This window comes from Phalangium opilio, unplaced genomic scaffold, assembly GCF_054372755.1.
Source record: "Phalangium opilio isolate 3A_F unplaced genomic scaffold, DU_Popi_V2 ptg000048l_1, whole genome shotgun sequence".
NCBI classification, from domain to species: Eukaryota; Metazoa; Arthropoda; class Arachnida; order Opiliones; family Phalangiidae; genus Phalangium; species Phalangium opilio.
The window spans coordinates 2,752,231-2,764,619 of record NW_028324170.1 but is presented as its reverse complement, the minus strand read 5'-3'; the positions used below and the strand labels follow the sequence as shown (position 1 = coordinate 2,764,619).

Here is a 12,389-nt window from a genome sequence, read left to right as displayed (position 1 = left end):
AACCCGGCGTACGGTGAGACTTTTTTACCATGGAGTAATATAACATGAGATGATATTGTAATTCAATCAACTCCGTTGAAAAATTTATTGCTACTCCCCTAAAACTACTCCACTTAAAATGCCAAGGGAGACTGTTGCTGCAAAACTCGCCGCTGGTGTGGTGACTTGTCAAGTCTTGTCAGTTGTCACCGGCCGCGTGTCAATGCCGGGTGTGAGTTAACGGTTTACTTGTTTAAGTGTATTAAGTAAGCGTAATTTATAATTAATTAAATAAAATAATGGCGATAAAAGACTCGGCTAACGAGGCTGAGGAATCGCGAGGCGGCACGGACATTCCATTAATAGAAATTAGGCGATCAAACGGGTCCATCTCCACTAATGACAGTCAAAGGCTTAGTGAATATTTTCAACCTATACAGGGTGTTGTGGAAAGTCATTCCAAAACTAAAAACCATCAAATCTACGGACTTTACCTGCGCGTTTTTAAATATATCAAACGAAACTACCTCCTTATTATGCCGTGCTTGTCGATTATAATTTACCTATACGACGTTTTTAGCGATTTTTACACTGCTGCCATACATTTTGTTTACAAAAACTACTGGTACTTTGGTTTAACCTTAACTTTCATCATTGCTCCCGGTATCATTATTTGCTTCCACGATATATACTGGTACATAACGGACCACCGAAAAGGCAACGTTCTTACCAAATGGAGAAAAGTTTTAATTGGTGTCTTGATATGTTTACACATAGCACCGATTTTAAGGTTTGATTGCAGCCTTTTTCATTAGCACGTTTTTTTAATGACTTTTGAAGCATGGAGGGTAAAATTAAGGGTTATTTGCATGAAGGTATTTCTACCTTTTCCAACACGAAGTCGAAATACGAGAGCAACGAAGAGATAAAGAAGAACTGGATAAAGAACATAGAGAACGAAATGCAAAGAAAGACTATGATAGTTCTTTCTTAAAGGTATTAATTAAGGTTTCAGCTTTAAAGAGGTTGGAAAAAATCTCAAAATATCAATTCTAGCTTCTAGAAAGCTATTTCGAAAGTGCACCTCAATTGGTGTTACAAATTTCCATTTTGTTACAAGATTTTAAATCACCCTTTACAAACGCTAGAGGTAAAGACCTAAATACTTAAAGGGGTAATGAAGTGGTCACATAACTTTTTTTAATCCGTTTGTATTGATGAAATAACACCAAAATCATCTATAAAAATGATCGAAACCTTTTCTTTCATTTCATATAATTTTTTTCAAAAGTTTATAAAATTGTCTAGCTTTCATTTATTAAAAAATTAAAAACTGTATTTAAAGTGACCGATCCCTCACATTCTTTATTCCGCGATTAAAAGCGCGCCATTTGCCAGGCTTTTTTTTTTTTTATCAAAATTCGAGTTTTTAAAACTTATTTATATCAATAATTAACTCATCCAGGGAATACTTTCTGAAAATTTGCTGAATTGTAGTGAGTTTTCGTATTTTTGAAAAAAAGGGGGGGGGGTGCGGGAGTGGCAAACAGCGCGCTTTCATGTGAGGTGTTGGTCACTTAATATGAATATCTATATGTCAAGACTTTGGCCGCTGATTGGTTACTTGCTTTACTCCTGTTTTTAACAAAGACCATTTTTGTCGTTAATGAGAGTGATGCTACTAATGCAATTGATGTTATTTGATTTTCAATACAAATCGATTAAAAAAAAAATCTGACCATTTCATTCTCTCTTTAAAACACTATAAGACCGTTATAGTTGAAATGAATTTATCCTTAGCGTGTCTTCAAGTTATTTCCATCATTGGTTCCTTACTTTCCTTATCAATGTCCATGGTGTTTTTACAACAATTTAAACAAGAGAGTTTAAGAGGCGAAAACTTTAGTCTTCTACAAAAAATTCTACGAGCTGCCACTCAATTCCTTTTAGTTACATCGCGTATCATCGCCATGAGTCTTTTGGCAACCGTTTGCCCTTATAGACTTTTAGGAATTTTAGCCGCGCATTGGATTCTTATGGTTGTACTAATATTTCAAATTGGGATAGAAGTCGAAAATAAAAATTCCATCAGAATGTAATTATTTTCAAACATAAGTTTATAAGACACGTTACATAAATATGACACTTCGTTAAATTGATCCGCGTGTTTCAGACTTAGACAATTCGGAGAATACGGAGAATTAGCTGTCATTTTGATTTTTAGTTTCATTTCAATCAAAAAAGGAAATAACATTAGGAACGCCGTGGTCTATTATAGCGTGGTATGATGGCTGAAAATTATTCGGATAAGTCAGGGTTTTTAAGCAAATCTGGAGTCGCTACCAGATCTTTTACGAACTCTGACTTAATTCCCGATTCATCAAAATAATTACGCGCGAATAATCATGATCTCTAATTTCCCTTCGAAGATTTTATGTGAAAATATAATAATGATGGTTTGGTGGAACAATCATCGTGATCCCGACACTTGGTACTATATGATTGGTTTAATTTTACATTTCGCTCTATTTTTTTCTGGAATTTTATGCCTCGTAAGTTTTGATTGACGACGACAGGGTCGTGACATTTACATAAATTGTTCCTTCCAACATTTCTTATTTGTTTCGTATTTAGATCATAATCAACTGTTACTACGAAGTTCGTAGATGGGCTAATCTTATTAGCGAACAAGTAGAAAATGCTTGATAGCGCGATAACTTTTATCAAACTGTAACATTTGACAATAGAAAACAAATATATATTTTTTTCACCTTTTATATTAATAAAGTATTTTTCGCATACGTTATTTGATATTTATCTTTGGTTAAAGATAAGATTCATTTGGATTTTTCGCCCGTTCTTTCTTATCTTGGGGGTATTTAATAGCATTCCAAATGGAAAAATAATACGGATAGTTTACAGTTTACGATGGAGTTAAAATGTCAAAAGTTTAACGACGAAATTGACAATAATTTAATCCGCGATCACATTGAAGATGATGACCCTTTTACAGGTCAATGCAGCATCGAACTTACGGAAAGCAATGTTAAGAGTTTAACGAAACAAATGCGAATGTCCGGTGTTAATGGTATTATTCTTCTGGGTTCGGCGGTTTTAAACGCGTACGATGTTTACGTTGATTTCAGTCTCGTAATATCTCAATATTTTACGTACCAGGAACGTAAATTGACCATTTGGCCTTACTGTTGGAACCTTATGATTCTGTTTTCGTGCGCGTTATTAAAAATCGCCGTTAGTTTGTGTTTGTACATCGATTTTGACCAAAAAACAAATAGAAATGTTTCGAAATTAAGGTGGGGTTATAGGTTCGTGTTTCACACCTTGCTTATTGCCCCAACTTTCAGGTAAATACTAAAATTTATCATTTGAAAACTTATTTATCACGCAAATTTAACTAGTTTTTTTTTTGTTAGGTTTATCGAAGCATTTTATTACGGAATTCGAATCAATTTAAAAATAAAAGATATTCAGAATAAATTTAAGAATAGAGACAATCCCGAAACTTTAGTTTTGGTTTCACCAGAAACTGGAAAACAATGCGTAATCGTGGAAAAAAAGGATTTAAACGGAGTTTATATTCTTTATAAAACAGAAACGTTGATTGCGTCGTATCTTTACGTTCTCGAAACGTATTTAGAAAATGCTCCGCAACTCGTTTTAAGAATTTATTTATTTACAAAGCTGAATAACTTTTCACAACCATCGAGTAAATAATTAACTATTTAATTAAGCTATTTAATATTAATTATTTTTAATTTCAGTGGAAAATAATATATTTGGAATTGTCGCTTCTTTGGCATCAATTGCTTGGTCTTTAGTTTCTCATTTTCGTACAGAGAAAGAAATTGCGTTAGAGTATGAAGCCATGAGTTGGAGACGTTCAGTATTTTGGGCTCTATTTCAATATTTCTTTATTGCGAGTCGAATTTTATCGCTAAGCCTATTCGCTAGCGTCTTTTCTTACCTCATAGTCCCCGTTTGTTTAATTCACTGGGTTATTATGATGGTTTTTATATCATTTGCCTTTTTTCGCGGAACTAACAGCCGGTAAATAACTCAAAGGAAACGTTCAGGTACCATAACATTATAGCTTAAAAGAACGGCCTTTTTCTAAATATAAAAGGAAAAATAAATGAGCTCTTATTACAAAATTATTAGCATTTAATTAGTCTTAAAACCGTGGACTACTGCCTCGCCATCCGCCATTACTTTAGTGGCGTCTGCTAGTCCGAACCTCTTACGCCTACGAGATTGGTTGAATTTAACAGATCATTTTTTTTTAATATTTTTCCTTTATATTTAGAAAATTCCCTTCTTTTAAGGAATAATGTTATGTTAACTAAACTTTTCCTTCAATATTTAATTCGCGTTCCAAATATTTCAGGCAATTTATGAATCATTATTTTTCTTAACTTTTCAGGTCACGAACCCACGCCTTAATTAGCGTATTCGCGTTAATCTACATCTTTAACTTCATTAACTTAGATACAGACCAACATCATCGTAGTTGCGTCAGAATTTACGCGTATCACTTCATAATGTTCATTGAAAACGTTATTTTGATTTCACTATGGTTTGTTTTTTGCGGGAAACCTTCAGACTATTATATGCCACTACTAATAACGCATTACGTTAGTTTTGGTTTAGGATTGATTCTAATGATACTTTTTTTCAGTGGAGTTCATTTATCGGACAAATTCAAAATAATTAGACAAATATTTTAGTGTCAATGTCAATTTATTTTACTACAAAGTTTTTACATTTAAAAATTAAGTATTTAATTAAAAAATGCCGATAAATAAAAAAAAAAGAATCGGTGTTGTCAGTTGTTAAAAAATGTATTTCGTTCTTTTAAGAATTGATTTCTCGAAGTGGCGATAACATCAGGATCTTTGACCTCCTCCTGATTTTCCCGTACTATGACGTCATGAAATCATAAAAATTATTAACCAAGGCTTAACCACTGTATTCTTTGAACTCCTTTCTAAGATTTTAACTTTTTAAGTTTAATCCTATTTATTACCGAGCATTCTGGCCCTTCTGGTGAAGAAATTTGGAAACTGTTTTCACTTCCAGTATCACTTGTATTTCTGGGTGAATCGCAAGGATTTAAGAGATCATGTCGGCGTTTTAAATGTCTGGCTAATATGGCTGTCAAATCCATTCCGGATTCTATAGATTTTGGAGGTCTAATTGGTGTTCCACCAGGGGATCTGAAATTTATTTAAATATCGTCAGTTTTCACAAAACTAAAACTAAATATATTTCAAATACCTGGCTGTTTTCTTTAATTTTATATTTTTGGCGCCTTTCATTACATCAGCGAGAGTTATAAGAGGTGTTGAAGTTTTAATTGGACCAGTTTCGGAACTTCCTAAACTATTTCGCGTCTTGTTCTGCAATAATTATGTTTTTTTTATATAACCTAATTTGTAGCTCTGTAAGGTGTTCACTTAATTTATTTAATTAATTAATTAATTAATTAATACTTTGTTAATTTGAATTTTGAGATTTTCATGAGGATTTACGTATGAAAATGATGGCATTGGCGGAGGAGGTGGTGGTGGTGCACCACCATTTGTAATAATGATGGAAGGTATAGAGTTTGTCATTGTCATTCTTTGACGCGATTGTTCATGTAGTATCTGTAGTTTCAATTTGGCAACTTGTTCCGTTAAATCATCAACTTGGTTCTCTAATTGCGTTATTTTTGAATTGACCCAAATATTTTCCCTTGGTTTTCTAATAAAATCATCATCCTCTATTTGAAGTTCACTGTAAAAGATTTAGGCTTATCTAAAATATTTTTTTTTAAAGGATATAGTTGTCTGATATCGTTACCATATGATTTGAGGTTCTTCATTAAAAGTTAAAGAGGTTTGACAAGATTGGCACTGAAATATATTATTATTTATTAAGTTTCTAAGACTAACCTATTTTAAGTTATAATTAAACCTTTGAGCAAATGAGGGGGCTTTCCGGAATGTTAACAGCGAGTAGCCTGAGATTTAGGAACTTGTTGACAACCTTACTACGTAAAATCCTTTTCCAAACGTCAGATAGCTGTAAGATGAGATTTTAATTTAAACTAAAACTTATTTATTACTATATTCTACCTGTGTTCTCGTTCTAGATTTAATATAATCCAAACTAATTCCATTTAAAACTATTAAAACAAAGTCAACTTCATTGTAGACTTCAAGGCAGTTCAAAACAGAATTGGAGATAAGATCCAGCTCCTTTAATTTAAAACATTACAAAATGAATTTATTATTGGTAATTTCTATTAATTTTCATACTTACCATTTGTGAATTAATTAACTTTGATTATAAATGCCAAGTCTAAATTCAGTTGTAATATTTTTTTCAAATTCGCCTCCTTCACGCACCGTAGTGTTTTCGACCAATAGGAAGACTAGACGAACTGTCGCCCACTCGCCCCGCTTTATGACCTATGAGTCTTCAATCAATGACGTAATTCGTTGTATAGATTCTGGGATGACCAATCACGATAGACTATGGATAGTTTTTCCAAGAAATAGGCGGGACATAAGTGAGTCATGTCAAAATGTTCATTCTGAACGTTCTATAGTGAAAATCTAGAGATAGTATTTTTAAACGCTGACATTCTCCCTATTTAGCTATAGTTCATGCAAAGAATATTGATGGTGAGACTAGTTGTTTTCTTCATCATTTGGACCCCGAAGCGAAGCAGCCCGCCCAAATCTTTCATGTGATTAGTGCCCAGTGGACGTGATGAGATAAGACGGACGGACCCTTGTACGCGTCTAAATTTAGAAAGTGAAACACTATTTTTATCCATTTCTAAGTTGTTTTTTACCTAATTTTAATTATATTTTAATAATTATTCGCGGACCGAACAGATTAAATAGTAGTATAAAAGTGATTTTTATCAAAGTATTATTGACTAAATGGCCATTTGATTGAACAAGACTGTCGTAACAGTTTACAGTCGTATTTTTTGAACTATTGGACGAGGCTTAACGAATGGCGACTTTTTTTGAGTAAGCCTCGGCCATCTTGTTATTTGGAAACTTTTCTGGAATTTTCCATCATGATTTCAATGTTTGTTCTTTTAAAATCTAAAATCTTTTTAAATTTGGTCATGTGCGCGGCACTTGAAAGTTGATTTTTATCTAATTTTTTTTAGGATGCACCAAATGATTTGCCTTGAGGAAAGCCAAGACAGTCAAGATGATTTAACAATCGCTGATGTTGGTTAGTTTCATTTTAATTAATGTACCGTTAAATCCAAAATATATCGTTATTTGAACCCACTATTATCTGTTTTTTTTTTTATCATAAGCATGCCGTTTTCTGTTGACTGTATTTCGGTCGTGACATCTTCAATTTTTGCTGTATAATTTTTGGGTATTTTTCCTAGTTCCTTCAATTTTTTTATTTTTATTTATTAGCGCTTGGATCCTATAGAAAATCCTTTAGTTATCTGCATGGGATGTGCAAAGCAGGCACGTTTACTCGGGTTTTTAATTTATTCTTATCTTTTACAAAACACCTTTTTAAAATGCAAAACAGACGAAGTTATTTGTCAACACCATATGGAAAATCTAGCTTCATACGCAATGCCTTCTATGACCATTCCTTCAGCCATACCTTCATCTTCAAACACTATAGGCGGTGCGGGGAATCAGTGCGCTCCTTATGTTAAAATACTCGAACAACCAGCCCCTAGAGCTCTTAGGTTTAGATACGAATGCGAAGGAAGGTCAGCTGGAAGCATACCGGGTGCAAAGTCCACTCCTCAAAATAAAACTTTTCCCGCTGTTCAGGTAAAAAAAAAATAATTTTCACAATATATAAGCGTACTCTAAAACTAAACCTACTATTATTAAAGATTAAAAATTACCAAGGACCAGCTGTCATAGTTGTATCTTGCGTTACAAAAGATGGACCTCACCATAAACCCCATCCTCATAATTTAGTTGGGAGGGATAGTTGTAAAAAAGGCATTTGTACCGTCAGTGTCAATGATGAAAATATGGTAGCTACATTCACGAGTTTAGGCATTCAATGTGTAAAGAAAAAAGATATAGATGAATCACTGAGGATACGAGAAAGTCTCAAAATTGATCCTTTTAAAAGTAAAGAAAAGAATTAATATTTTCTTAAAGTAACTCGCGTGTATATTAATAAGAAACTTTTAACATTACTAGCTGGATTTGCCCATCGAACTCAAACAAGCAATATAGACTTGAATGTAGTTAGATTATGTTTCCAGGGTTTTTGCGAAGGTCCGATTAAAGGAAAATATACAATTGCTTTACCACCAGTTGTTAGTGAACCTATTTTTGATAAGAGTAAGGAAATTTAGGTTTTTTAAGAATTTTTTGTTGTTAATTTAATTTTGAATTTTCTAATCTTAAACAAATAATTAATTCTTTACATTCTAGAAGCATTATCCGAACTGATAATAATAAAAATGAGTCACTATTCTGCCCCTGTTTGTGGTGACACTGAGGTTATTTTATTATGTGATAGGATAACCAAAGGTATAAAACGTAATAATAATTTGCATGCAATTATTTTTAATTATTTATTTATTTAATATTTAACTATATTAATGATGAGTTCTTTATTTTTAATATAGATGATGTTCAAATTTACTTTTACGAGGAACAGCAGGATCAAATAGTTTGGCACGGTTACGGAGATTTTCAACCCAGCGATGTCCATAAACAATTTGCCATTTCCTTTAAAACTCCCCGTTATAGGGACCAAACAATCTCTCAACCAGTAAACGTTTTTGTTCAAATGCGTAGAATCTCTGATGGAACTGTCAGTGATCCAAGACCATTCCAGTTTACGCCTTTAGGAGGTCAATATTATAGAACTAAAACACCAAAATGTTCTTAACTTCAATAGAAGTTGTTTTTATTTTTAGATCCTGAAGGTTTGAAGCACAAAAGACATAAAATAAATGAAGGATGTTTAGATAGATTTCTAAGGGATGATTTGCAAGGAGCTTATGGAGGAGATACTGGTTTAAAAATGCAAAGAATAATTAAACAACCAGTGAGAACGAGAATTAAGAATGAGCCGAGTATGTGACTCTTCTCTCTCTCTCTATCTCTCTCTTCTCTCTCTCTCTCTCTCTCTCTCTCTCTCTCTCTCTCTCTCTCTCTCTCTCTCTCTCTCTATCTCTCTCTTTCTCTCTCTCTCCCTCTATCTCTCTATATATATATCTCTCTCTATCTCTCTCTATATATATCTCTCTCTATCTCTCTCTATATCTCTCTCTCTCTCTATATATATCTCTCTCTATCTCTCTCTATATCTCTCTCTATCTCTCTCTATATCTCTCTCTATCTCTCTCTATATCTCTCTCTATCTCTCTCTCTCTCTCTCTCTCTCTCTCTCTCTCTCTCTCTCTCTCTCTCTCTCTCTCTCTCTCTCTCTCTCTCTCTCTCTCTCTCTCTCTCTCTCTATATATATATATATATATATATATATATATATATCTCTCTCTATATATCTCTCTCTCTCTATGTATCTCTCTCTCTCTCTCTCTCTATATATATATCTCTCTCTCTATATATATATATCTCTCTCTCTCTATATATATCTCTCTCTCTCTCTATATATATATCTCTCTCTCTCTATATATATATCTCTCTCTCTATATATATATATCTCTCTCTCTCTCTATATATATCTCTCTCTCTCTATATATCTCTCTCTCTCTCTCTATATATCTCTCTCTCTATATATCTCTCTCTATATCTCTCTCTATATATATATATATCTCTCTCTCTATCTCTTTTTTTTTCTCAATTAATTATTTGTTCTTTGTAGGAGATTTCATGGACACTAATTTGGCTGAAGTTATGTCCTCATTCCCTCAAACGAGTCACGTTAATCAGATGGATATTCCAGGAGCTACTTTAACATTACCAGGCAACCCAAAGATGAGTTTATTCCCGGAAAGTTTGCAGCAGCAAAGTCACCTGGTTGGAGATATCAGTGTTCAAGACATTGTTTCCATAGCCAATAATCAAATAGGATCATCCATCCCCGAATCTAACAGTAATAACGTTTGTATGGATCTTGTACAAGAAACTGCTGATAAATTCAGCGGTTTAGATCTTGGAATGTTTGATTCCAAGGAGTTGAAGGAATTGGGTATTATGAGTGAGACTACCTTGAATGAAACGCTACATCTCTCCGCTAGTTTGTTCGATAGCGGCAATTTGAACAATAATAATAATCTCAATACTCCGATTATTGCCAATCTTCCCTCTGGTTCCATTTTAGGTGGTGGAGGATCTTCGGATCGCGGTAACGGACCCTCCACCGAAGAAAACTTAAGACAGATTTCTAAATTACATTCGGAAATATCTGATTTGAACAATCTTTGTGGGAATGCCAAATAAAACGTAATAAAAGGGGGCCTTTGCTAATGAAATTTGTGATGAAAAAAAAAAATTAGTAGAATGATTCATAAACTTATCGTTAGATAACTCTTTTAATTTCATTCCGCAATCCTTAATTTTTAGCTTAATATCAATCAAAATAAAGTTGATATTTCTTATTATAATTAGGAAAAAACGGTGTAATTTTTCTGCACAATCGGAAAAACCCTAAAAAATATAATGTTTTGGGAAAAACATACAAACAAACCTATTTTTATATAAATTTCTCACTTTTTTGATAACACTTATTGGGACATTCCTTTTTGGATCTACATGTTTTTTTTTGGAGGATTTTTTTTTTTGTCTTCAATATAAGCTTTTAATAACATAGGAAATGGATTTTTCTACAAATACATCATAAAACATGAGTGTATATTTGTATTATCTAATCTCACTCGCGCACAAATTGTGAATAAATTAAATTCACGTTTTTCCATTTACAACTCTCTCGAGTGCTCCAGATACGATACTTTTGAGATATGATTTTGAAATTGAAAACACACTTGGAGCGAGCGCTTGTTGACTTGTAGAGAAGTTGTAAATTTAAAAACGTCTTTAGATAACGATATTAAATGTCTTATACTCATTAGATTGATGACGTAACCCGCACGTCTACTTTCAAAATTAATTTCACCAAAACATTTTGATAAATATAATGTTTTAATTTTTTCTAATTGTTTAGTACAAATACTTTGATGTTAATTAAACTATAATTACTATAACTTTGGCTTTAACGTTAAAAAAGGATAGCCAAGTTAAAGTGTGCCAAAAAAAATTTATCTTATTAGATTGCCTGACAATTTGGTACATTAACTTTAACTTGGAATAAAAATAATCCTTTTAAGCCTAATTGATTACAAAGACAAGAATGGAATGTTAAGCGGGAAAGGGTACCTGAATGTTTTTAAATAGGAAAAGGATAAGTTGTTGATTAAAGCCTACAAGTTTTAAGTCCTGTTGTTTATTGCAATTAAAGATTAATAGTTACAACGCGCTTTTTAGGGTTTCAAAGGCTTAGCGAAACCCTGTATAGAATTATGTCGGCTAAATGTTAAGTTTTTAAATGTTTTTAATCTACGTTGCCTTAGTAATCCCTAATCGGGATTCCCTATAGCCCATTTTTTAAGCAAAGGCTTAAGCATTTTTTATTTCATATAGTTTTTAAAATATGTAACATAATAATTGCCAATTATTTAGCCATACACTTTTCCTGTAAATGGTGTTAAACGCCTCTGATCGTTGCCCAGGTGTTCTGATTTTACAGAAGCAAAATTGTTTGTACTTAAAAAAAAATCGTTTGTACATAATTATATTATTTGTCTTTCAGTTTTATATTTGTTAATTTTTTACATATTTTTCTCACCATAAAAATTAATGTACATATAAAGAATGAACTGTTATACAAATCAAAAACTTTGGATATAAAGATGTAATAAATATTAATTTGAGAGTTTGAATTACGTTCGTCAATATTCAACCAATCAAAATTAATAATTGAAAAATGTCATTTGTTAATTATTTGCGCCATCATGTAACCTCTTGACATAGGACCTAGATGAACGGAAGATACTGTGTGAGTGTGACCTTACCTTAATCCAAAGGATCCTTGTCATACCTTAATTATTTAAGTGATTGAAAGATTTTTATTTAATTGTGAGGTCATAATTGCTAGTTTCTCGCGCTTATTTATTCAATTTTCAACACGAGGTAGGTAATAGGGTAATGGCAGCCCTCTGGCTTCGACTGTATTAAGCTCTATGGGGAAATAACATGGGGTGCCATGCCATTAGTCTATAGGATATTTGAATATCTTTGTCATAGGCTTAACTTTTGGCACTGTGTTTAATTATCATTAAGTCAGTGTCATTGTATTTTGCCAATGCTTTAACTACTAGAGCCCTAATATATTAGCCACGCAGCGCTGAATGCTTGGGTGGG

At 32.8% G+C, this 12,389-nt stretch overlaps 4 protein-coding genes and 1 long non-coding RNA gene across 9 annotated transcripts; 3 read left to right on the top strand and 2 right to left on the bottom strand.

The window, feature by feature from the left end:
- Positions 1-54: 54 nt before the first annotated feature.
- Positions 55-2,785, top strand: LOC149673693 (XK-related protein 6-like). Its single transcript, XM_089839353.1, has 7 exons — positions 55-769; positions 855-975; positions 1,036-1,129; positions 1,780-2,074; positions 2,153-2,261; positions 2,409-2,531; positions 2,614-2,785. The coding sequence occupies exons 1-7, from the start codon at positions 279-281 to the stop codon at positions 2,683-2,685; spliced, it is 1,305 nt and encodes a 434-aa protein (XP_089695479.1). The 5' UTR covers positions 55-278; the 3' UTR covers positions 2,686-2,785.
- Positions 2,786-2,907: 122 nt separating this feature from the next.
- On the top strand, positions 2,908-4,525 carry LOC149673692 (uncharacterized). Its single transcript, XM_089839356.1, has 3 exons — positions 2,908-3,344; positions 3,414-3,706; positions 3,762-4,525. The coding sequence occupies exons 1-3, from the start codon at positions 2,908-2,910 to the stop codon at positions 4,049-4,051; spliced, it is 1,020 nt and encodes a 339-aa protein (XP_089695482.1). The 3' UTR covers positions 4,052-4,525.
- Positions 4,526-4,718: 193 nt separating this feature from the next.
- Positions 4,719-6,456, bottom strand: LOC149673691 (uncharacterized). Its single transcript, XM_089839357.1, has 8 exons — positions 6,304-6,456; positions 6,117-6,239; positions 5,956-6,063; positions 5,842-5,894; positions 5,490-5,775; positions 5,275-5,396; positions 5,024-5,213; positions 4,719-4,917 (listed from the first exon to the last, which is right to left on the bottom strand). Exons 1-8 carry the CDS (start codon positions 6,304-6,306, stop codon positions 4,852-4,854), a joined length of 951 nt encoding a protein of 316 aa, XP_089695483.1. The 5' UTR covers positions 6,307-6,456; the 3' UTR covers positions 4,719-4,851.
- Positions 6,412-11,908, top strand: LOC149673690 (embryonic polarity protein dorsal-like). 5 transcript variants are annotated; one of them, XM_089839342.1, is made up of 12 exons: positions 6,412-6,553; positions 6,642-6,801; positions 6,885-7,025; positions 7,172-7,239; positions 7,437-7,490; positions 7,558-7,811; positions 7,877-8,123; positions 8,196-8,339; positions 8,433-8,531; positions 8,630-8,857; positions 8,924-9,082; positions 9,835-11,908. In XM_089839342.1, the coding sequence occupies exons 3-12, from the start codon at positions 7,009-7,011 to the stop codon at positions 10,410-10,412; spliced, it is 1,848 nt and encodes a 615-aa protein (XP_089695468.1). In that variant the 5' UTR covers positions 6,412-6,553; positions 6,642-6,801; positions 6,885-7,008; the 3' UTR covers positions 10,413-11,908. The 5 variants fall into 5 exon arrangements, with proteins under 5 accessions (XP_089695468.1, XP_089695469.1, XP_089695473.1 ...); XM_089839343.1 differs by having other exon boundaries at positions 6,642-7,086; XM_089839347.1 differs by lacking the exon at positions 7,437-7,490 and adding an exon at positions 7,328-7,392 and having other exon boundaries at positions 6,642-7,086.
- On the bottom strand, positions 10,740-12,266 carry LOC149673689 (uncharacterized). The gene is made up of 2 exons (XR_016366904.1): positions 12,041-12,266; positions 10,740-12,002 (listed from the first exon to the last, which is right to left on the bottom strand). It is a non-coding gene; the product is annotated as an uncharacterized LOC149673689 (long non-coding RNA).
- Between the last annotated feature and the right edge of the window lie 123 nt (positions 12,267-12,389).